The 26224-nt window shown below is 38.7% G+C and overlaps 1 protein-coding gene across 1 annotated transcript in view; it reads right to left on the bottom strand.

Moving 5' to 3' along the window:
- adcy2b (adenylate cyclase 2b (brain)) overlaps positions 1–26224 on the bottom strand; it is a 111835-nt gene that overhangs the window by 54233 nt on the left and 31378 nt on the right. Inside the window, exons 3-4 of the mRNA XM_036566194.1 lie at positions 13126–13287; positions 3198–3347 (exon numbers count right to left, since the gene is read on the bottom strand). Of these exons, the coding sequence (XP_036422087.1) occupies positions 3198–3347; positions 13126–13287 (312 nt within the window). The remainder of the gene's footprint in view (positions 1–3197; positions 3348–13125; positions 13288–26224) is intronic.

The following is a 26224-nucleotide window of genomic DNA, read 5'->3' on the forward strand; positions in this document are numbered from 1 at the left end:
TATGCTTAATGGCCATTTGACTGGAAATTAAATTAACAAAAGGTTGGTCTCTTTTAACTTTTACGCCATACTGTATATGCAGATAATTTCACAATAACAACAGCTGCTCAGCCTCTGTCTACTTGCTTGGATCTCACACACTTCACTATCACCTCCTAGAGGCTCTTTCTAATCATTTCACACAGGATAAAAACCAACAAACGCAGCAAAAGCAGCCAGAAGGAAGTCTTACACAAACTTCCACCCCACCCAGCTCGGAAAGGAAGGACAGGGTGGGGGTTATTGAGCTATTTCTGGCCAAAACAACTCTCAGCTTCACTCGGCCTTGGTAGATTCAGAGCCGGTTGTAGTGACATAATGATCCTTTGTGTTCAACTGCATGGATGACTCATACTAACAACCCCACAGACCCCTATTACTCTCCAGCCCTCACTCACCCTCCTGAAGCTACACTTACTCTACCGACCTGCAGAGCCAGGCATTATCAATCATATTAGTAATTAAGGAAATCTGTGATTATGGTGTGGAGTGATCCAAGTTTTAAAAAAGGCCAAACACAATGGATTTAACAATAACAAACTATGCTCAAATTACAGAGTAAATATAACTAGTAATTTTCTTTTTTCATTATTTCTGCAATTTTAAACTGCTAAGATATAAACAAAGTCATCTAGAGTAGTTTGTCATTTAGAGCAGTCAGAATAGTTCACAGTGGTGTTGATAGGAACCAGACATCTGAAGAGTTTAATGCCTCTAAAAGCTCCCTCACAGAAATTATTACATGAAGTGGTTGTGAATGCACAGCTTCAGGCCTGAAATACTGGATTACGATAGTTTTGAGATAAAGTTTTGGCCTAAAACATAAATTTTAAAATCTGTTCATGGTGGAGAGGTACATGCAGGGTGTTGTAAGGCAAAGTGTAACCTTTTTTTCTGCATATACCACTATTTTGCCAACATAATTACATACAAGAACTCAGAAGTGCCTCACATGCAGATCAAATTTGTCTTTTCTAATGCTAGATGCATTCACTTTTACATCAAAACTGGTAAAATCTACCTGCAGATCCTGTGATGAAATTTTGGAGTTCTTAGAGACTCCTTTTAGCGTCTTATGGTCTGCTCTCAGGATAAATTTGCTGGGGCAGCCTGGCCTGGACAAATTGGCAGTGGTTTTAAGTGTTCTCCTCTTGTAGACAATCTTCCAAACAGTGGAATGATTGATTTCCAATATTTTGAATATCTTAAACCCCTTTTCAGACTCATAGTTTTCTACTTTCTTTCTGAAGGCCTCAGAGAGCTCTTTTAAGCTAGTTATGATGATACACACACTCCAGTAACAAAGCGCAAACCAGACAGGATGTCTGAGGTTTAAATAAAACTGGTTCCTCAAAGATATTCTCTAACGGTCTACTAATCATTAGCACCTGATCAAGTGCACCTGAGTTTAATTTGAGTGATGTATATATACATATATGCATTCTAAGTGTCACTTGTTAAATTATATCACCTTTATTTTTCAATACTGTTTAAATGAAGACCTGAAATCTCCAAATATGTTGAAAAAGTCCATACATTTAATGAGGTGTACTTACTTCTTCACATGACTGTAATTATACTGATAATAAAAGAACACTTAAAAAAATAACCTTTTAATATCACTGGGGGCTGTTACCACAGTAACCCAGTTAACCGTCACTGGGCACAGACCTAGAACACACATGTAGGCTCACAGGTGGTTTTAGATAATAAATAAAATGGCTATATTTGTGTTGTAGACATTGTGACTCCTGGTTCCTATCAGCACCACTGTAAAGAAATCTGTAAGTGTCTCTACAATAAACCATTTCACACCAAACCACACTGAATGACTTTGTTTACATCGCAACACTAGGCTGCAAAGACACATCCCGATATGAATTCACTATTTTTGCGATGTCACGAAACCAACACTTGTCCATACACCCACCTATTTGGCCTACAGCAGTTTAGCTCCATCCATTCACATTGTAGTTATAAGGAGTTTTTAGCCAAGACTGCTTTCTGAATGGGGCACAATAGTCAGAACTTATTTACATTCTGAATGGAACAATAACAAAAATGGCCTTTTCATTTTGAAGGCTAGCTTTACATGGTGAAAGCTTTGTGCAACATTACTTGAAACCTACATTACACTATATTACACTTGAGTTGCATAATATGCAGCAGACTGCACTTCATTTGAAACTCAGTTGCAATGGTTGCAAGGGTCTCAAATTTGTGGAACAACTTTCATGGCCAAAATGACAATGACACCAATCAAAACAGCAGTAATGCCTCACATGATCATGTCGATTTTAAACCAATAATTTCACTATATTATTAGACAGAAGATGGTTTATTGGGCAGTTGAAAAGGAGAGCGAGTGACTCAAGGCTGGTAGTTTTCCATTTTGTGGGTTTCCTGAGGCATGACAACAAATACGAGTTTCTCAAAGCAACATTTCTGTAACAAGCTGTGTTAACTAGCTAGTTAGTGCTAACAGCTGTTTGAACAGCTGCTTGTGCCACTGTTTATTCTTGCAAGACAAGCTCCTTGATGCACTCGCTGTGCTTTTAGGACAGAATGAGTGAGATATCAAGTACAATTGTAATGGCTACTTAAACATACATTTTCAAAGGCTGGAAAAAGACACAATCATATAGTAAATAACTATAGATTTGGCTACATAGCAGAGTAATTGAATGCTTTGTGTGCAGCTTTGTGTTTAAATTGCTTTGTGTAACTGTCAAGTTGAACAGAAAGTATGTTGCAGGCAGCTCACAACATGCAACTAGGTGTGTGAAAGTTTAACCATGAACAGCCAGCCTGAATGAAAAGGAGAGGTTGAAAAATGGTCATATAAAATTAATTATGTTCATTTTTGGCTCATAAAAACAAGCAAACATAAAAAGTGGAAAAAAGGAAACATGAGAAAAATGTAGGGTATGGGCTCTTTAAAATATGCATTAGCATCATGCAAACTGCCAACTAATTACTTCCAGTTCACTGAGAAGGCAAGTTTTAATAGATTCATTAGTTTTTAAATCAAGTAATCAAATTTAATCAAGTAATCACAGCTGCTTTACATACTTGCATGCATGTTTCACATTGAAAACACACTTCTACGTGCTTACAGACAGAGTAGAAAAGCTCTGCTGCATCCCGTGTTTCCATACCTGCTGATGTTTCTCAAATTCCAGTTTGATTGGTGCTTTGATGCAGTTACAAGTGTCCTGGTAGGTCTGTCTGAGAGCGAGATCCATCAGGTGCTTGTGATAGGCGCCTGCCATGTTCCCACAGATAAAGATGATGATGTTGGCCAGGATCTGTACAGATAGAGAGAGAAAACCATCTCAGTTAGCAAGACATGCTCAGAGAGCTACCTTTACACTCACTGGCCACTTTATTAGAAACCTCCTATTGTAGCTCCACTTTGCTGGTGTGCAGTAAGAGACTGTAGCTCATCCATTGATGTACATTTTGAGTTAGCCATCCTCACTTCATGACTGATAAGCCTCTCCTGTCTGAATATTTTTGGGTGGTGGTCCAGTCTCAACCTAGCAGTGATACTAATGTGTGTCCAGCATCGCCGCTGTGTCTTATGCACTCGTACCAGCACCACACACACTACCATGTCAGTGTCACTGCTGTGCTGAGAATGATGCGCCACCCAAATACAGTGGTGCTTAAAGGTTTGTGAACCCTTTAGAATTGTTTATATTTCTGCATAACTTTGACCTAAAACTTTTCACACAAGTCTTAATAGAAAAATTAAATTAAACAAATGAGACAAAAGTATTAGACTTGGTCATTTATTCATTGAGGAAAATGATCTACTATTACATGTCTGTGAGTGGTGAAAGTAAGTGAACCATTAGGATTAGCAGATAATTTAAAGGTGAAATTAGAGTCAGGTGTTTTCAATCAATGGGATGTCAATCAGGTGTGAGTGACCACCCTGTTTTATTTAAAGAACAGGGATCTATCACAGCCTGATCTTCACAACGTAAAGGAGATTTCTGAGGACCTCAGAAGAAGGAGTTGTTGACGCTCATCAGGCTGGAAAAGGTTACAACAACCATCTCTAAAGAGACTCCACCAATCACAGTCAGACAGACTGTGTACAAACAGAGGAAATTCAAGACCATTGTTATGCTCCTCAGGAGTGGTCGACCAACAAACGTCACACCAAGAGCAAGGCGTACTAGATCACAAAGGAACCCAGGGAATTTCTAAGCAGCTAAAGGCCTGTCTCACAGTGGCTAATGTTAATGTTCATGAGTCCACCATCAGGAGAACACTGAACAACAATAGTGTGCATGGCAGGGTTGCAAGGAGAAAGCTGCTGCTCTCTCAAAAATAACATCACTGCCCATCTGCAGTTTGATAAAGATCACATGGACAAGCCAGAAGGCTATTGGAACAATGTTTTGTGGAGGGATGAGACCAAAATATATCTTTTTGGTTTAAATGAGAAGCTTTATGTTTGGAGAAATGAAAACACTGCATTCCAGCATAAAAACCTTACCCATATGTGAAACATGGTGGTGGTAGTATCATGGATTGGGCCTATTTTGCTGCATTTGAGCCAGGACAGCTTGCCATCATTGAATTATACCAGTAAATTCTAAAGGAAAATGTCAGGACATCTGTCTGTAAGTAGAAACTCATGAGAACGTGGGTCATGCAGCAAGACAACGACCTTAAGCACACAAGTCATTCTACCAAAGAATGGTTAGAGAAGAATAAAGTCAATGTTTTAGAATGGCCAAGTCAAAGTCCTGACCTTAATCCTACAGAATTATTGTGGAAGGACCTAAAGCAAACAGTTTATTGGAGAAAACCCACCAACGTAACAGAGTTGAAGCTGCTTTGTTTGGAGGAATGGACTAAAATTCCACCAAGCCAAACTTTAGCAATACGTCTCAAATGATAAAAAGCTACGTTAGTGACTGCATAGAGGAATAGAGGGGGGCTGATATTATGAAACTGTGCAGCAATGGATGGACTACAGTCTGTACACCTACTGTACAAAAGTCAGAGACCACCCTAAATCTAATTTCCACTCAAAAATAAGTCATCTTTCTCAGGATACACCAACATTTTAAGAAAACAAGTTACTATCATGACTTCATAAGATAATATTAAGAAAATAAATGGTAATTAAGTACAAGTTATTTATTTTGAGGAGATATTTGTGAGGATGATAGATAATTCGCTCTACATAAGGAAGGAGAAAGTCAAAAGGTAATATTGAGGTCCAGACCTCAACATCACTGAATGTGTTTGGGATTATTTGGATGGTGAGAAACAGAAAATTCAAAACCAAGTTCTAAGACTGAACTTTGGAGGTGTGGAAAAACATCCCTGCAGATTTCTTTGAAAGACTGAAAGCAAGTCTCTTGAAAAGAAGCTGTATGGAAAAGAGAGTGGATACAGTCAATGCTGAAAAAAAATTATATATTTAATTGTTGTGGTTTATGTGTCATTTTCTGTTAAATAGATGTTTTCTCACAAAATGACTCACTTAATAGTTCTTTGGCCTGGATATTAAATAAATGCAGGGCGGTCTATTCTAAATAAATATTTCTGTGCTTAATCAGTTGAGAGATGTTCCCCGAATCTGAGAGCTGCTTTTGTGTCTAAGGCACTCGGAGTAAAGTGGAGAGTCTGAATACAAAAATACAGCATTTTTACAGTAATGGCAGGCAATGTTTAAAACATTAGCCACAAAATAAACCATGACATAAGATACAGTAGGAAAGCGTCTCGAACTGGCAGGAACGTCCTGCGCTTCGGTGAGCTTTAGGCATAAAAACTGCACGCAGTAAAGGTTCACTCACTGTGCAGATGAGCTAAAAATGTCAGTCATTTTAATTAGCCTCCAAAAACCTCCCACCAATGTAAGCCAGACTGTCATTATTAGCAGATTAAACTGGTCCAGCAGAGGCAATTACACTGTGCTCTTCATCAATTAAGAGCACACAGTCAACAAGGAGCTCCTCTTTCTTTTATTTCTCCATGCTTGTCCTTAGAAGAGGCTGGGTGAGATTAAATTCAGATTCAGCGTGGATTCTATTGAGATGCTGTTTACTTTTCCGCTTTGCCTTTGGACGAGCACATCTCTCTTCCTCTCTTTAACATCCTCTGATTCTTCTCTTCCTTCCTTGCTATTTCAGGTCCGACCCACTTGCCCTGAAAAATGGTGCTTTGAATTTATTTGATTCAAATGAGTCACATCAACACATTTCTCTTCCAAAGTAGCCAACGAAAAACAGCAATTGTGTTTTCGCTACATGAAACTCACTATTGTTTTCAATTACATAAAATTAATAACCGATTAATCTTAATCTTAATGAATTGACGAGCGATTAGATCTGTTTGCTGATGTGTCATCTTGCCAGCTGCTCAGTAACAAAGGATTTGAAGTGTTTTGTTTACAATGAGAACCAGATAGAGTTATTCATAGAATCATGAACATGTGCCAGCCATGCGAGGAAACAGCGGTCACAATGACTACAATACAAATCTAGCCATTTTATTTACTAAAAAAATGACCAGTGAACATGTGTCTTTTAGGGACGTGCCTGGTGACAGTTAACCAAGAACATTCAAAGAACCCTTTCCATGATTAAAGGTTTCTTTGCGTTGTGAAAGCGTTCTTCAGATTGACGCAGAATGTGCTGTAGATGGTTCTATATAGAACCTTTTTGAAAAGGTTTCTGTATATCACTAAAAAGGGCTCTTCTATTGTACCGATGTCAGGCCTGTTACATAGAAGAACCCTTTTTGGTGCTATATATGTGTCAATATGTGCTAAAAAGTACAATAAAAACAAAAACACAGACTTACTTTTCTCTGCTTTAAGCTTTAGCTCAGTTATAGCTGCTTTTCTCGCATCTCCGGCAAGAAACGTTTTCACAAACGTGGAATAATTTCTTGTAAAATGTCTCTCAAAGTGGTGAAGGTCTTTTTCCTGTCCGCCAGCTTCTTGTTTGAATTTTCCCGTACCACCTTAAATTGTGCCTGAACCGCCAGAATGTAGCTAACTATTTAGCTAGCTATTGCAACATTTAAGGTGGAACGTGGAATTCGAAACAAAAAGCTGGCGAATAACAAATCTGACTGTGTCTGACAGTTTCTCGTTGCAGATTAAACGTATCAGGAAACCAGCTGAGTTTATAAACGCAAATAATTAGTCTCCAAATGATCTATGTTCATCTTAAATCTTTCTCTTTATCTTTTTATTAGCTACTAGCTAGGCGAAACTTGTCTGTGTTGCTATGTGACCAGCAGTCTGTGCGCCAATCTTCAAGGTTGGTGAATTAGCAGTTGTACATTCATTTACATGTACAACTCCAGCGTTTTAAGACCATTTATTGTTAAATGGTCTTAGCTCTCCACTCTCCAGTCTTCTGCTTTAATAATAATATGTAAACTTTGCAATAGTGTGCAGTTTTTCTGTAGAATGTCTCGTTCGTACATTTCTTATGTACAGTGTGTTTTATATGGAAATGAGGCTGTGGTCTCAGAGGGGCTGCCCTAAAAAAGAGAAAGCGAGTTTTATTAGGTGTGGACTTAGAGGCAGAGGGCTCTGTTAATATATCACTCTGCTAACTGTAATTACTGAGTAGTAGCCATAAAAGGTTGAAAACAGATCAGGGCCAGTGAGGCACTCCTGCTTTAATTAGAAAACAAACTCACAGTCCTGGTATCACACCGCTGACTTACGACATACAAATATGATACTAAGCCCCTGCTCAAGAGTCCTGTAATCTAAGTGTGGTTAATTTATTTTCAGTGGAAGAACAGAGAGAGCGTGAAAAACCTGAAAGGTCTGAAGGAGAGGGGTCTCAAGCGCCAGTTTGGTCACACTTTATTTGGAAGATCTCCTAAAGATGATCTACAAGTACTTCAATTATTAAGACTTTATGGAGATACTTCAGCAACATTAAGGTGAGAGTTAATGTGGGGAGCAGCTGTAGGTTTTGTGCTGAAGTAATATTAGGGTTTAGCATTTAAGGTCAGGGCTAAATTTGATAAAATCTATCACACCCAACTTCACGGTCAGTTGCATTTAATAGATATTTAGGTGAATGTTAGTTAAAGACAGACTGAGTATCCACAAAGCATCTAGAGTGGACTATCAAAATAAAGTGTTAATGAGAGCTCAACAGTGGCAGTTTCTCGCAAACATTAGACAGAAGTGATTGTGGTTAGAGTACCTCAAAGATTTGACTCAGATGTCAAGGCAGGTCTGAATGTAAAGGCCTCTTAATGAAGGAATACAGGCAAAACGCTCTAACCGTCCAAACAGCACACTGCTTGAGCTTAATGGGGAACCAGCAGGTCGCTGTTTGAGGGTTCTGTGAAAGAAAATGCTCTGCTTTTCGACAGCATCCAAGCCCTTCGTGTTACCATAGCGTTGCCGTGGCGACCGCTGCCACTATTAACCTCTGGTTAAAACATTAAATTTCAGAAAAAGCTCAGATTTCCTCACTAAGTGGGCCAGTACGAGGAGTTCTGCAAGGACGTTTCAACACCCAGCACATGAGCACTGGTGTTCTTGAGTAAGAATAACTGGTTTCTCATTTAAAGGACCCATATGTTACATTTTTACAGTATTTCAGTAAATAGAGTAAAGAAATATTTCACATTTACATGAACTTTATTTCTTAGAGCTGAGAGCTGGTTTTTGCTACTGTGTGTTTAAGCTATATGTAAATGAGCTATCAATCAGAATGATCGGCTGTCGTCTTCTTAAAAATCTGTTATTTTGCAGCTTAGTTTGGACGTGACAATCAGCGTTTTGATATTTTGTAACAATGTTTAAACACTACATTAAACTCTTTTATTTAAAGAATCATTTTGGTTTTCCATGAACACATTTCCTTTAACACATTTAAACCCTGAAATGCATACTTTAAGTCGCTAGTAACTGTATTTCTCCCTCTACCTTACCCTTTTATTTCATATATTTCACATACATATATACATGCAAACATATATATTGGGTTCAGTTTCACTAGCCACACCCATGCATAATTACTGCCAGACTTGTTGAATCTAAACATCATTTAAATAGAACCTGTCTGGCAATGTGAAGCGGCTAGAAGGTCTCAGAAAGCTGTCGGGAAAGGGTTACAAAGCCATTGCTAAGGCTCTGGGACTCCAGCGAACCACAGTGAAAGCCATTATCCACAAATGGAGAAAACTTGGAACAGTAGTGAAGCTTTCCAGGAGGGGCCGGTCTACCAAAACTTCACCATGAGCACACTGACAACTCATCCAGGAGGTCACAAGAGAACCCAGATAAACATCTAAAGAACTATAAGCCTCACTTGTCTCAGTTAAGGTTAATGTACATGATTCCACAATAAGAAAGAAACACGGCAAAAATGGCGTCAATGGGAGAGCTGCAAGACTCAAAGCACTGCTGACCAAAAAGAACATGAAGGCTCATCTCGCATTTGCCAAAAAGCATCTTGTAACATGTAATGCTAACACCACATTCCACCATAAAAACATCATACCAACAGTCAAACATGATGGTGGTAGTGTGATGGTCTGGGGCTGCTTTGCTTCTGCAGGACCTGGACATCTTATCATAACTGATGGAGCCATGAGTTCTGGTCTCTATCAGAAAAACCTGAAGGAGAATGTCTGCCCATCAGTTTGTGACCCAAAGTTCAAAAGCGCAGTTGGGTTATACAGCAGGACAATGATCCGAAGCGCACAAGCATGTCCGTCTTTCAATGGCTCAAAAGAGACAAATTTAAGGTTTTGGAGTGGCCGAGTCAAAGTCCTGACTTGAATCCCATTGAGATGCTGTGGCAAGGCCTTAAACGGTCAGTTCATGCTCAAAACCCCCCAGTGTAGCTGAATTAAAATAATTTTGCAAAGAGTGGGTCAAAATTCCTCAACAGTGATGTGAAAACTCTTTGCAAGTTATCGCAAACGTTTGATTGCAGTTGTTACTGCCAAGGGTGGTACAACCAGTTATTAGGTTTAGAGGGGCAATTACTTTTTCACACGGGTGAAATAGACTTTGAGTAAATCTTTATCTTCAATAAATGGAACAATTATTTTATTATTACTGTTATTGCTGTTGTCAGAAAAAAACCTTGTGTGACATAGTTTGAAAATACTTGTTACCCTTTGCGTTGTTTGTAAATTTCATGAAGAATGGACTAAAAAAATGGCCCAAAATTGCTTGGAAAAAAGTCTGGTTCCATTGACTTACATTAAAAGTAAAGTAGGTTTTTTCAAGGTTTTCGTCTGACAACAGCAATATATATACAGATAGATAGATAGATAGATAGATAGATAGATAGATAAATGCATATTGTTATTGTCAGTAAAATGCTTTGACACTTTTACACTATTAAGGCAGTTTGCCTTGATTCATGCACTGTGATGTATGCCCAGATGCTAATGACCTGAAATATGTAGGAACAGCTGGAGAAACAGCCTTGCATTTACAGGTTAAAGGAAACATCAATATCTCTCAAAATAAAGCTGCTTAACTGGGTCACTTTCTAGAAGAACAGAGCAGCCTGTCCTCAGAGATTAGCCTGGCGTGGACCGGCGGCATGGCTTGAGTGTGGGATCTTTCTGGGTTTAGCTCTGCCAGACGCTCAGCTCTGGCCAGGATGAAGTGTGTCATTAAACAGGGGAAGCCGTCTGGCCTGCAGGTCCCTCTGGCAGACCACAGCAGCCTGAGAAACACGCCCACCACTCAAGACCACAACAGCTAGGCCACCAAAATGGCATTGCAACAGAGAGAGATGAAGCACACTAGGTCTCTATAGCTCTGACGAAGTTTTATAGGACAAGCTGCGTCCTATTTACAACTTTCTGGTGCTCAAGTGGCACACGCTGGTACCAGCTGCCTATTTTGTTGTCCTAGCAATTAAAATAGCAATGAAGGGACACCTGCATTCACAACACATACACTTACCCAGTCAAAGTTAGGGAAAGCCTCATTTTCACAAATAAGCGTGTTTCATTTTTCAGTTTGCAGTAACTTAACATATAAAAGAAGCAGGTTTATTGTTGGGAAAAAATAGCATGTAAATATTTGTGATCATAACTAAAAAGAGGTGTGTGCCCTGTGACTAGTTTTGATATTTGAGTTATAAAAAATAGTGCTTTTAATATATGGCCCAATTCCAAAAATGTAAGCAATTAAAAACAGAAACCAATGACCTTGACCTGTTTTTAACAAAAACAGTATAAAAACAAGAGATTTAATGTTTTATCTTATCAAAATCATTGTTACAGTGACCCTATCTCTATTAAGCGGTTAAAGATGAAGATGATGAAATTTAAGACTAGAAAAATTGTAAAATGTACAAAAACATTTTAAACAGGTGATGCAATTATGCTTGAACATAAAAGAAGCATGTAGAAAAGGCCCAGTCCTTTATGAGCAAGGATGAAGGTCGAAGCTCACCACTTTTCCAAAAAATAAATCAGCCAATAATCCACCAGTCTAAAAATAACATATCTGAATGAGTTATTGTAAGGATTTTTGGGCACCCTCTATGGTGCAGAAGTTCATAACTGCATCCACAAATGCAAGTTGAGACTGTACTTTGTACTTTCAAATTAATTGTTTCCTTCACGTTTTACCCTGTTTTTTGTACTATAATACTCTATACTAACAATGTTTACTATCCGGTGTCGACCAGAGGAGGATGGGTTCCCCTTCTGAGTCCTGGTTCCTCTCAAGGTTTCTTCCTGTTTCTCTTAGGGAGTTTTTCCTTGCCACTGTCGCCACTGGCTTGCTCATGGGGGCTCGGACCCGGACTTCTTTTTGTAATGCTCATTTCCTTGTAAAGCTGCTTTGTGACAACACCTGTTGTAAAAAGCGCTATATAAATAAACTTTACTTACTTACTTACTTACAGTGGAAGCCGTATATATTAACAACATCCAGAAACACCGCCAATTTCTCTGGGCTCAAGCTCATCTGAAATTGACTGACGCAAAGTGGAATGTCTATTGTGATCTGACGAGTTAACCTTTCAAATTGTTTATGGAAATAAAGAGTCTGCATGGTATATAACACACACATGCGTATATATATATATATATATATATATATATATATATATTTTTTTTTTTACTTTCTCCTGTAACGTTACCATTTTGGAGACACAAAGTTTTGTTCCGAGGTTTTGTACTTTGGTGCAACGTGCTGCCTTCTAGATGACACCTCTTTCAGAGTAACCTTTGCTTATTTCGACATGACAACACCAAGCCACATTCTGCACATGCTACAACAGCATGGCTGTGTGATCAGAGGGTGCAGGGGCTAGACTGCCTGTCCAGAACTGTCTCCTGTTAAAAATGTGTGGGGCATTGTGAAGTGTACAATATGACAGTGAAGGCCCAGCATGGTCGTACAGGTGAAGACTTGTTTAATAGAACAATGGAAAAAAAAAAAACTATTCCATAACTGGATCAGTTTATCTTCAGTCTCCAAATGACTACGTTAATCAGTGCTGTTAAAAGAAAAGGTGATGCAATACAGTGGTAAACATGCCCCTGTCCCAGCGTTTTGGAATGTGCTGCTGGCAGTTTGGAGTGAATGTATGTTAACAAAATATAAGTAAATAAGTACATTTATTACGAATCAAAGAAAATATACTTTCTGTTTTTATTACTCTCTAAAGAATGAACACACATACCTGCTTTAACACATTTTGTGTCACTTTTAACACAACATAACCATGATTTCATGACAGATTTCAGAAATTAACAGCTTCATGTTACCACTATGGGTTATTGTCATGACATATGTCATAAAGTTTGATGTCATGACTACACTTAGCAAAACTTAGCATCTGACATAAGCTGTTATGATATGAAACACTATAGAATCTGTCATGAAACTTAACAGTAATGACACTATTATATTACTAAACATAACATTGCCAAATTACTAAAAATGTGTCATGACAACAGAAGACTTCTGCCATGACATAGAGTGGTTATGTCAATGTTATGTAGCAGAGTACAAGTGTTACCAACATTTCTGTAAAAAGCTGGATGTTCCCAGACTTTTGATCGGAAGTGTATCATATGATGCATGTTTACCTGCCAGACGAGCGGCTCTGTGTGCTCTGCGGTGTTCGAGAGGCAGATGCTGAGCACCAGGGTGTGTGAGGAGGAGGTGAGGATACTGGCAATGACGGCATCCCGCATGGAGAATGGCAGCATGGTGTAAACCACAAAGACTATAAAGAGAAAGAAGGAGACCTGCAAAGGGGGAAAGAGAGAGAGAGAGAGAGAGAGAGAGAGAGAGAGAGAGAGAGAGAGTTATAATCCAAGCTTGCTTTTCATTCTTTATTATCTGTGAGATTCTTCTATGAATATTAACAATAACAACACCAATCAAGATAAATTGCTTTGGCAGCAAGTTTAGCAGCATAGCGTTCCCACTTTATACCAATTAACGTCTGACTTAATTTGATTCAGTTTGAGTGAGAGAAACAGACAGATAGTGAGAGAGAATGAGAGAGAGAGAGAGAGAGAGAGAGAAAGGAAGTGAGACAGAGAAAGAGTGAGCGAGCAAGATCATAATATAATAATAATAATAGTAATAAGATAATAAAAATAATAATAATAAGATAATAAAAATAAATAATAAAATAATGGTGATGATGATAATAATAATAATAATAATAATAAGAAGAAGAAGAAGAAGAAGAAGAAGAAGAAGAAACAACAAAACTTTGTAATATAATTAAATCCAAATATAAGTCCCAATTCAGGTGCTGCATCCTTCAGAGGCTGCATTTGAAGGCCTGTGTCACAGCGGTGTGACTAGGCTGTCCCATTTTGAAGGCTCCTTCAAATGCGGCCGAGAAATGTGTCCTTCTTTCTTCCTCAAAGAAGAATTCAACGGGTAAAACCTTCCCCAGCTAACATATCCTGAGGTTCATTGCGTGCCGGTGAGAAAATGCGGCGTCAGCAGAATAGCAAACGGTGGCTGAGGAGACACTTGAATATGAATACTGGGTTTAAACCGAGTTGAATAGCTAACGATATAAATGTTACAATACAAATGGTAATCAGCCGTAGCGCAGACCTTATCATTTCAGTTCAGCCTTCGCGGGTCTATGCAGCCTTCGAAGGACACACCTTTGTAGACCACGTCCTTCGATGGATGCAGCCCCTGAATTAGGACACAGCTATGATGATAACAAATGTGCAATTAAAATTGGGAATAAAAAAACAGAATTCTTCACACACGGATGTGACATGCGTTAAGGTTGTACCATAAAGATATATATATATATATATATATATATATATATATATATTAGATAGTATATTAGATATAACAGATATATAATTATGTCATTAAAACCATACCTTTATATTTTAGTGCAGTATGGGGAACAATCATATAAAGTATGGGGACATAAATCCCATAGAAAGGTTTCATCTAGAATTTTGCAAAGATATCTTAAAAGTGCATCAAAATCCAGAAAATCTGGCATGCAGAGCAGAGCTGTGTGAGTTTCCTCTCTCTCTCCCCATGTTAACCCTTGCATGGTGTTGATGTGTGTGTTACTCAGTGGTCTGGTGGACCCACCACATTGTTGTTTTTAAATAAATACAGTCATGACAATTTATGTAAAAAGACCAGATGTTTAAAATATCACAAGTGTCCAGCGTAGGGTTCTCCTTTAGCAGCTGTAGCCAGTCAGCAGCCTGTCCAGGTTGTCCACCCTCACACACACACACACACATACACACACACACACACACACATACAAACACATACACACACACACACACACACACACACTAACAGCAGGCCATGTAGGAGGAGAACAGAGTGAAGGACACAGCACCTCCACACTTTTATTCCCTGTGGGTTCAGCCCAACACCACATATGTAATATAAATGTGTAGGGGGTGAACAGTGTGAAGTCATTAAAAATGTGTTATTTCACAGAAAATGAGAAAAGGCCAAGAAATCTGAGGTTTAAATAATAATAAATTGCATCATTTTTTATTTTGGTAAACATTGAAAATGGGTAGGGAAGGGAGGGAGAGAAAGTGAAAAAGACAGAGAGAGAGAGAGAGAGAGACAGAGAGAGGGGGAGGAAGGGAGGGAGAGAAAGTGAAAGAGACAGGAAAAGAATAAAAGAGAGAAAGAGAGAGAGAGAGAGAGAGAGAGAGAGAGAGAGAGAGAGAGAGAGAGAGGGAGGAGGGAGATAAAGTGAAAGAGACAGAGAGAGAATAAGATAGAGCAAGAGAGAGAGAGAAAGAGGGAGGAACGGAGAGAGATAAAGTGAAAGAGACAGAGAGAATAAGAGAGAGCAAGACAGAGAGAGAGAGAGAGAGAGAGAGAGAGGGAGAGAGAGAGAGAGAGAGAAAGAGAGAGAGAGGGAGATCAGTGGGTGATGAAACGTTTCCCCCATAGAGGTTTATCAGGATTCAGACAGATCTCAACAAAGGCATTAAACAGGCAAATGGAGAGACAGACAAGAACAAACAGGAATGTTGTGATACAGCACAAAAAAAAACAAACAAGTCATCATCAATATAGTATCAGAAACTCAGAAATGACTGCTGGTCTGGATGAAGCCAAAATCTCCTCATGGTCTGAAATGTTCTCACATCAAAACTCAAAGCCTTTGTGGAAAAAGATTCTTTTTCAAGTAAACCCACTTTGCTCCATCTGTGAAAGATTTTTTATGCTGTTTGCTGGTCATCAGAGGTGAATAAGAACAAGTTGTTTTAGTCAGTTTCATGTACTCAAGTGTTTTTTTATGGATTTGTGCTTTCCAGAGTTTTTTCAAATGATAATATCTTTTAATTAACTTCACTGACCTTCACTTTCATTGCCTTTCAGTTACTAATTTAAATCTGTTCAGTTAGTGAGAGCATCTGTGCTGCTTTGTGAACGGACACACCTGTTACCTTTGATGTTTATCATTTTAATTTAGACTAAGAGTGCATAAAAAGAGGTTAATAGAGTAGAACAAAACATGGTTTCTCTATTGAAAGTTCCACTGCAAATTTACTCAGTATTTAAATTATTTTTTTAGCCGCTACTTTTGTACTTCTATAAGTTGTTTTTCTATTGGGAAGGTACTTTTACTTTTACTTCAGTCATTATTTCACAGAAGTAGGAACACATTCCAGACTTATTACGTACTAAGGCTTATTATTCATTGACTACACAGACTTCAATGCAAACTAATGGAGCTTTTCTTTATAGAAGTGTAATAAAAAACGGGTTTGTATGGGGTTAAATATTAATAATGAAACAGATCCGGTCCTACAATCTGACTGCGTCCTACAATCTGACTGCGTTCACAGCCACTGTAAAATATATGATATATGCACACCTGTGACCGCCTCACAATAATTCTGTATCACTGCGCCACGTCATGAAAAATCCTTGTGCTGTTGATAGAATAATCTCTGTAATGCTGCTCACATTGACCACTGAGTATATTGATGAAGTAAGAACCCATTTTTTGGTTAAACTGAGGGACTGGCAACTTATTTTCTTAACTAGAACTAGGCTGGTCAGCTAGCTAACAGGCTAAGAGATAGCTAACAGCCTAAACCACTCCATCATTACCGTCACTGGCTTGAACTAAAGTACTTACAATATGTTTAACTGTAAAGCGGCAGTATGAAAGGCTAAACAATCTCCCCTTAATGACTTACACACTTCACATGGCAAGTAGCATCAAACACAGGCTGAATCCCAAATGGCTCTGTATGCCCTAAATAGTGTGCTAGCTATGAAAGTTTGGAAATTCTAGCCCCTTCAGCCAAACAGTGCATCATTTATCGAGTGTGGATGTGGTTGAGTCCCAAATGACTATTTCTTAGCTGTATTTTGCACCATTGGGCTGCAGGATCCAGTGTTTCAATTCCTATATAGTGCACTATGTAGGGAGCAGAGAGACATTTGAGATTCAGCCCCAGTGTGAGAGGAGGGGCGCCGCTGGATTGGTGCTAAATAAGACTTGTAGTGGTAATCTGGTGACCAAAAAGTACTTATAAAGCGAAGGTTTTTGCATTAAAAATGCTGTGTTATCATATGTTCATTGTTATATGACAAAACGTTAAAATATTTATGAAATGACTGTAGTACAGTGATGGGTGACCGAATGGTCTCCTCATTCAGCGGTCCATGGTTGCTTGGCAACAATATCGTACTCTAAAGGAACTAAATTTCTTGGTGGAAAACGTATTTATGTCGATTATTATTAATAAAAAAATATTTTCTGAAAAGTTGTGTATTTTATCATATTTTATGTTGGCCACCCTTTTATAAAAGCAAAACCCACCTGAGGCTGTGCATTACTGCAATTTTATTACAGGAAAGGGAGTTTTAGAACACACTTCCCCATGATAAAATCGCAGTAATGCATGGCCTCTCATGGCTCATATTTCTACTTAAGTATAAGTACAGTGGTACAGGTTCTGTTAAGGAGAACTGTGTGACTGCAGTCATGAACAGCTGATCTGTGCCACCACACAAGCCTTCCTAATATAATCTGTTCTTCAAGATATTATAACAACTGGAATAACTTTTAAATTTGTTGTCAGGCTTCTGTCTTACAAGATTTATTACATTTTGCGATGTAATGCTTCGGCCCTCTGTGATCAGGAGCCTTCCACACTTAAGGAGCACTGTGCTACAGGGGGGTCATAAGTTATGGGTGGGAGCTGGCACTGACTAAACTGGGGGTTAGTGTTGTGTAAAAATCCACCAAAAGCACTTTAATGTCTTAAATGGCCAGGACCCAAAGTTTTATTGAACACTTCTGTAACCTAAGAGTAGCTCAGCCAGTTTGCATTGAAGTCCCTATAGTTACTGAATAATAAGCAAAGTGGCTCAGGACGAGAAACACTACACTATTCTAGCCAATCAGCAACATTCATGCTCATGCAAATGACAGGGAGAAGGGAAGGGGCTATGTTAGGGGTGCCCGATCTTATCCGCAAAGCGGTGGAGTGGAAGCAGGTTTCACGTCCAAAGAAGCAGGGGTACACACACTCGTTTAATCAGATGGTCTCAGTCTTCAACACCTACATGCGTGCATCTACTTTGTTGGAATAAAAGCCTGGACACCCCTGGCCTACGTGCTGAACGCCACGCAATGTTAAAAAGGAGAGATGGCCAAAAAAACAGCCAAAGAGGAGACAATCTGAAGAGCCAAGATTGAGAAAGAAGTTCTTAGATCAGGCAAGGGCGAAGAGCTGTGTTAATAGACCTCCAAAAGTTGACAAGGCTAAAGTCAGCTTCCCGTTTGCATTTTCTTGTTCCACCTTAAAATGTTCAGCAGTTCTATTATGGTGCCTGAACTCGAACAAGAAGCTGAGGCACCTGAATATAGCCTAACTGTTGCACCATTTAAGGTGAAATGGGAAAATTTGGACAAGAAGCTGGCGAAAAAGAAGCTGACTTCAGCTTTATCGAGAGTTGATAGGCATGAAATGTGAACGTTAAGAAATTTACTCCTGCTGGACAGGTGGGTTACGTTAACTTATTCTTGCTGTTTTACAGAACCAATAGATCAGAATTGTTTTGTATTGTTTGTGATAGCAGCTGGTTAGCTTCACAGCAGCAACTGTAATGACAGTTTTTCAACCCACAACTTAGCTAACATTAGTTACATCACTTGCTATGTCATTGTTCGCTCTAATGTTATGTCATGGTATTTCTTTGTGTAATGTTTGTGAAGGGTTTTCTGGCCACGGAGACCTAATAAAACAAGTTTGCTAGCCCAGTGACGTTCACCTTGGCAATGTACGTCCATGAATTTGGGGCACAGAGCTTCTGAAGAAGCACTGAAGAAAGGGGCGTATTTGTTTTGCTGTTGAGCTCAAATATCAACAGTAGTTCTCCAGAATTGTACACTATGCCTTAAAGGATAATTGAAAAGGGCAAAAATTTCTGTGTATAAAACTGGATCAGTTGGTATCTTTGGTCACCAAATATGAAGTGTTGATAAATGAAAAGGTGATGTAACACAATGGTAAACCTGTTCATCTCCCAACTTTATGTGTTCAAGACATCAAATCTGGATTAAGCATATGTTAACAAGAAAAACTATAAAGTTCGTAAGATGAAGCATCAAACTGCTTTCAGTTTCATACAGACAGAAACAGAACTGAATTCATTGTTTTCTGTTGTTATTAGCATTTCACATACCGTCCCAACTGTTTTGGGAAGGGTTTGTGTTTTGTAATTGCTGGAAGCCTCTGCATGTTTTGTTATTGTTCAGTTCATTTTTTTGTTTTCTAATTACTCAATTAGTCATCAAGAGAATCAGCAAACTACTTGATTTCTAATTTAATGGCCAGTGACAGGCCTAGCCAAAGCAAAGCACAATATTTGTCCATGAGTAGGAATCACACGCATGAGTTTTGTCTAATCCTAAAATGTAATTGCGGTTGCAGCCTCATTGATGCTAGAAGGCCCTGAGATCAGGTCATTGTCTCAAGGTTGGCTGAGCTAAATGCATAATCTCCTTTGAAATGCATAGCCAATTTTGGCCTGTGGAAATGTATAGCACAGGCCCTGTCTGGTTGGTGAAGCAGGATTGAGACTGACAGGCCAATTCGGCTGCTTCTTCCCCTATCAGCTGTTTAGTGGACGTCCGGCCTCCACTGTGCATTTTAACCAGGTCTGCCCTTCGACTACTGATCCACAGCAAACCCAGACTGAGAAGAACTCGACGGCGTCTGCTGTTCTCCACCTACAGCACCTATTCACTTTACACAAGAGACGTTACATTTCACTTCACACGAAGACACTTTCTATTGTTCACATTGTCAGCACTCTTGACAATTTAATGTGCTGCTAAAGATTCAGTTTACTCAGTTTATTCTGCTGAACAATACATCTATGAAATAGTTAATGCTGCTAAGAGCTGTGCATTAATGTCTGTTGTGCTAATGGTTGGTGAACTGAACAGTTTACTGTCTGTATTTATTGTACATCTTGACTTTTGCACTGTGGTTCTGAAGGAACTATAACTTGGTCTTTGCTCAAAACCTGGCCATGTTCAGAGGAATGACAATAAAGCTTCGTCTGGTTTTTTTCTCTGATCAGTTTTTTTGTGTCCAGTTCTACCTGCTAGTTTGGTCTCCCCCAATCACAAGATGCTACTAAGCTGGAAGAGTGAAGGCGAGCAGAGGCTTCATCAGAGACCTGTGGAGTGCCACCATATCTTTTCAAACTGAGAGCTGAAATAGTGCCATGCTGGTGGTGAATATGCTTTAAGCACGTCTCTGAGGCCTGTGCCTTTGTCTTTTTTCAGACACTGCCGCTCATTTAAAGTTCATGCAAAACTGTCCGCTTCTAGTTGCCCAAGCTTTATTAACGGTATATGTAATCATCCACATTTCCATAGTCTGTGACCATCATTTGCGTGATCCTCCCTTTAATGCATATGTGTGAGGAAGAGTAACACATTTAGTATTTACCAGTATCGGTATCAATGCATCCCTGTTAACAACTAAATATAATATTTTTTCAGCATTTAGTGCGTCCAATCTTTAACTTTTCATCCACTCTTTTCTGAAGCCTTGCTTTCAGTTTTTTTTTTAAGAAATCTGCAGTGATATTTTTCCACACCTTCAAAGTTCAGTCTTAGAAGTTGGTTGTATTTTCTGCCTGTATTTAATTCAAGTATTCCAAACACATTCAGTGATGATGAATGTATCCTACTTTCTTCACTTATTTTGCTTTAACTTTCCCTTTCATTCTATGTGTGGATTATTATATATCTAATATTATCAGAAGTACCTCTGGAAAAATCAATAAAAACGATACAATACACACTAATTTTGTGGGGTTTTTTGGTGCAGAAATTGCCAATTTTGTGCATAACATCCACCTGAAATTGCACCTGATACTCGCACAAAAGTCTCAGTACATCTGGCCCAGAGTGCGTCAGATATATGAAATGATACAGAGGAGTAGATGATGTTAAAAACTGAGTTCATTATGCTTTGGAACAGTGTAATAAAATTTCTGACTCATATGGCGCGAGCTCCCACTGCGTTTTTATGAAGTACCGCACTACTGCAGAGACAGTAGACTCCCTGTCGGCTCAGGTTAGCAGGGTGTCTGAACTCTGGAGCAGTTTGTAGGTGTCAATCAGTTCTACTGTAAGCCATCTCACTTTCACACACCATTGCACTTCACACACTCCTGCCAATATGATTCGCTCTGAGACATAAACGTTCACACACAACACCTCCCCTTCTCCTAAGAGGCGGTCTCTCGCGATGCTGTAGTCTACTGCTGAAAATTTACCTCCCACAGTGTGAAAGGTCTAACACAGCAGTCTCAAAATATCACAAAACCAATTTAATAGTTCATCAAATATTAACAGTGATGATAATTTTAGCTTATTATTAATACAGCCTTGAGGAAACGTATGAAACTTAATCAAAGATATTTCATTTTGCAATTATGTATTATGTATTATTTAAGACTTTCATATAAACCAGACAAGGTCCTATTTTTGGGTCTTGGTAGTGGACAGAGTGATCATATACATGAAGTCACTCTTAAGTAAAGCAGCCACACCCTTAACCTGCTTTTCAAATGCATGTACATTGTAGTTTATATGCAATCGCATGCAAAAGTTTGAGCACCTCTGGTCAAATGACATGTTTTGTAGATTTTCTCTCTTAAATGTGCCATTTTCTTGCCATTCTAAAAAATATTTCTCTTTCTTTTTCACTTGCCAGATTGTATTTTTTTATTTTTAGTTTTATAGTTTTTTTTCCCCAATATGTTAAATTCAGCAAACAAACAGTAATTGTGCATTAAAATGTGCAGAAGCTTGTTCTCTGTAGAGGATGTGTTCACTTATTTACACTGAGAAAATCAACAAAACAGGTTATTTGATTAAGGCTCCTCAAAATTTGCATACAGCTGTAGCAAAGCAAGATGCTTATATTCTTCTTGAGATGGACAAGCTTTCATTGAGATCACATCTCACTATATGGACACATACAGGATATGCTAACTACTTCATTTTGAACATAAATGACTAATTTAAAAAGAGTTACTACTACCTGTAAGCCTAGAATTTAAAGTCTGTATTTCTGAGAGATTTATCATTTAATAATATAATAATAATAATAATAACAACACATTTCAATTTAGTCACAAAATCTCAAAGTACTTTACATAGAAATATACGTAAAACATTGGAAAGCTAAAAACACTACGCTCTACAATAACAGTATAAACAACAAGAGAAAATGAATCACAATAATCTTGGTATGTCGCTGCTGTCTGAAGAAAACCTCGTATCTCCAAAATGGTAACTTTACAGGAGAAGGAAAAAACTACTTTACTTTTAGTGTAAGTCAATGGAACCAGAATTTTTTCTAAGTCATTTTGGACCATTTCTTTTGGTCCATTCTTTTTGAAATTTACAAACAATATGAGGAGCAGCAGGCATTTTCAAATAATGTCAAAAACTGAAAAACAAAAAAAAAATGGAGATACGAGGTTTTCTTCTGACAACAGTGATATGCTAGCTTAAACAAATATGTTATTAATCTGGATTTAAAAGCATCTATCAAGTTTGCATTCCTAATATTCTCTGCAATGCTCAAAATTTAGGAGGTATATAAAAAATAGTAACACTTGTTATAAATCCTGTATTTATGATGCATTATAAATGCATTTGTGAGACATTATTTGCCATGCATAGTGCCTTATAATAACAAGCAAAAGCTTGTATAATTGCTCTTAAGTAGCTGCATTTATATGCATTTAAAAGGTGTTATATGACACAAAAAACACCTTATAATACCAGGCATAAGCTTGTATTATTGCTTTTAACCCCTTACTATTCCAGGCTTATTACATACTAAGGCTTATTATTCAGTAACTACAGGGACTTCAATGCAAACTAATGGAGCTATTCTTAGGTTGTTAAGTGTGTAATAAACTTTGGGCCTGGCTTGGTAAAAGGGTTAAATAGTTATAGTTACATAACACTTTATAAAGCAAGATAAGGTCAGGTTCCAAAACGCACTATAATATCTGTTCATAAGAACAGATACGCCCTTATGTTGTAATGCACTATAACACTCCACAGAGCACTATACCAGGCCATTACATTATACAATATATTGTTATCAAGGAGAAGTTTGACAGGAAGCTGGTATAAAGCAAATAAGACAGGAGTGATGTGCTCAAGCTTTCTTTTCCTGGTAGGTAGATGGGAATATTTAAAGGGACCAAATCGCATTTTTTCCTCACTTTTTCCTCAATTGTTTGAAATAGAAGAGAGAGAGAGTGATTTAGGACAGAATCATGGTTTAAGTTTCAGAACATGCAATTTATTCCCCACACCATACAATCTCCATACAGATGTGGACACTGCGCTGCAAAAACAGCCCATTTTTAGTTCACTGTTTTCGTGATGTCACAGAATCCAATGCATTTGTATATAATAAAATTAACATCGGTGTTCAGTGTATTCCAAAAATACAGATCAAATCTCAAGGCAGATAACTTGACAAAAATATGTGTTAATAGGTAATTACAGTGTAATCTCATAAATTTCATAAATATCATAAATTCTTGTTCACATAGTACTTGAAATATTCAACAACACATCTAAAAATAGCAATTGCTGAATAGTTTGTCATATTTACATTGACATTGTATAAATTATTTATAAAAAAATATTGAAATGGCAAGTGATTCGAAGCTTTTGAACAGTAGAGTAGTCAGCTCAGATTTCCCTAACAGGGTATTCAGTGCAGTTTGTTCCATTAGGCTGTTGAGCTTCAGACAGCAAACTTCCTCCCTCCAGACCACCATCACCATTAAGCAAATGCTATTCAGCATTTATTTTCTGTTTTTTCTTCCAAAAGTAGTTTTGTTGACCCTTCCTTCCTAGTTCTTAATCACTTCTGGAGGGAGCAGCTAACCATGTGCTTCCTCAAACGGTTCAGGAAGGGCCTCTTCAAAGGACCTCTACCCTACATTTTTCTTGTCTTTTATTTTTGTCCCTGAGGACCATTTATGACCTTTTTATCACTTTACATAACAAAAACAGTTATAATTAATTTTTATATGACCATTGTATCAACCTCTCTGAATCCCTAATTAAAGATAAGCAGTTTTTGTTACTGATTATATGTAAATGAGCTCTGTTCTGACTGGACGGCCTATACTGTGGGCAGCCAAAAAGCAGTCCAGGCTGAAACACTGCTTATAATTTCATTGTAAACAGATGGGGCTTAATTGCTGTAGACTAAATGGGTGAAAACCCGCCTTTAGTCTTCACCGGTTGCACATAATGAACAGCATGGCTGTGTGGTAAGTGTGCATTTTAGAGGCACAAAGCAAATACAGTCCTTCACTCACGAAAAGAAGTATCAGGGAAATGTTCCGCTTTGCCATATACTCTATGGAATGCATCAGATACACAGCATGCAGCAGGCTAATAAATGTTTGTTGCAATTAGTCTATTGCAAATGGCCACAGGAACCATTACCAGCAAGAGCCTTGCTGTGTAACTTGTTGTATAATGTTAATGCTGCCTCAGTGGGTGTTATTAACATAGGATGACTTCCCCATCTCACCACATGATCTCAGAAGGAGGTTTAGTCATCATATCCAGTAATTCATGTCTGTGTAAACAAACATGGTTTCATGTCTGAATATCCCTTTGGGATAAAGAGAGGTTGTAAAACGTTTGTGTAAAAATGAGGTATGACTGTTTATGGTTCATAAACCCACACACAAGTGACCAGTCAGCTCTTATAGTTGACAGGAGAAGTGTGCAGACGTGAAGACCTGAGCAACTTTGACAAGGGCCAAATTGCCATGGCCAGACGACTCGGTCAGGTCATCTCTGAAACTCAAGGCTTGTGGGGTGCTTTCAGTCAGCAGCGGTGAAAACCTACCGACAGTGGTCCGCGGAGGGGCAAACCATGAACCAGCAACAGTGTTGTGGCCCAAAGCGAGGGCAGTGATCGGTCCTGTCTATCCCTAACTGACAGAAGGGCCACTGTGACATAAGTCACAAAAATATTTCAATGATGGTTACGGGAAAAATGTGCCCCAACACACAGAACACAGTGCCCTTCAATAAGCATGCAAGCTTCGGAGCTGGACCTTGGAGCAATGGAAGGTCACTTGATCTGTTGAGTCCTGTTTTCTGTTAACATCACATGGACGTCCAGGAAGGCCGGTGGGGGGAAGTGTGATGCTCTGTGTAATGTTCAGCTCTGAAACCTTAGCCCTGAGCATTCATGTGGACATCAGTTTGACCGGTACACCCCTTCATAGCAATGGTATTCCTCACTAGCTGTGGTTTCTTTCAGCAGGATGATACATCCTGCTACACTGCACACATTGTTTCTGAATGGTTTGAGGAGGAAGACGAAGAGTTCAAGATGTTGCCCTGTTCTCCAAATTCATGGAATTTGGATAAATAAATAGATTGATAAATTCCTGGATGTGCTTGGACAGGAAGTCCAATCAGCAGCAGCTGCACTTCGCAACATACAGAAAAGGAAGCTTTAGGAAAAGTCCTGCCAGGAAGACTCTAATGCTATGTCATTCATTCATTCATTACTCCTGACCAATCACAGGCCTACACCTGTCTCGACTTGCGTACCCATTCTGCTGCTTTCAGGTGTCTATGTTTTGATGTTTCCCTCCTTCCTCCCCACCACCACCAGTTGGGTCACTGTCTGGTTGTCCAGGGGTAGGCTCTGCCTCTGCCGTCTCTATCCAGCAGGGACAGGGCCTACGCCAAATACTCTTTAATTTCTACTGAATTGTTATCTTTTAACTTGTAAAATTCCATTGAGGATATAAAAATTTTATAATCTTTCTGGCAGAATTGCTAATGTCTTGGTGCCAGATACCACAGGCCACCTTCAGAGGTCTTGCAGAGCCAACACAGTGTTAGAACCCCACCGGTGCGGCCGCACTATTTAAAGACCAGCCATGGCTAAGCCCACCGGTGGGACCTACTTGTGAAAGGGTTAAGAATACCACAATCTGGAATCAAAACCCTCAACCTCGCACTAATTGATTAATTAGCAGTGTAATATGAATGCACATTTAATGGACTCACAGATGACGCACATCTCTTTGATGCAGCATGATTCTTCAGAGGAAGAAAAACAGCCTTCTGATCTTTCCATTTCTCTC

The sequence above is a fragment of the Colossoma macropomum genome, unplaced genomic scaffold, assembly GCF_904425465.1.
Source record: "Colossoma macropomum unplaced genomic scaffold, Colossoma_macropomum, whole genome shotgun sequence".
In the NCBI taxonomy this organism is placed as follows: Eukaryota; Metazoa; Chordata; class Actinopteri; order Characiformes; family Serrasalmidae; genus Colossoma; species Colossoma macropomum.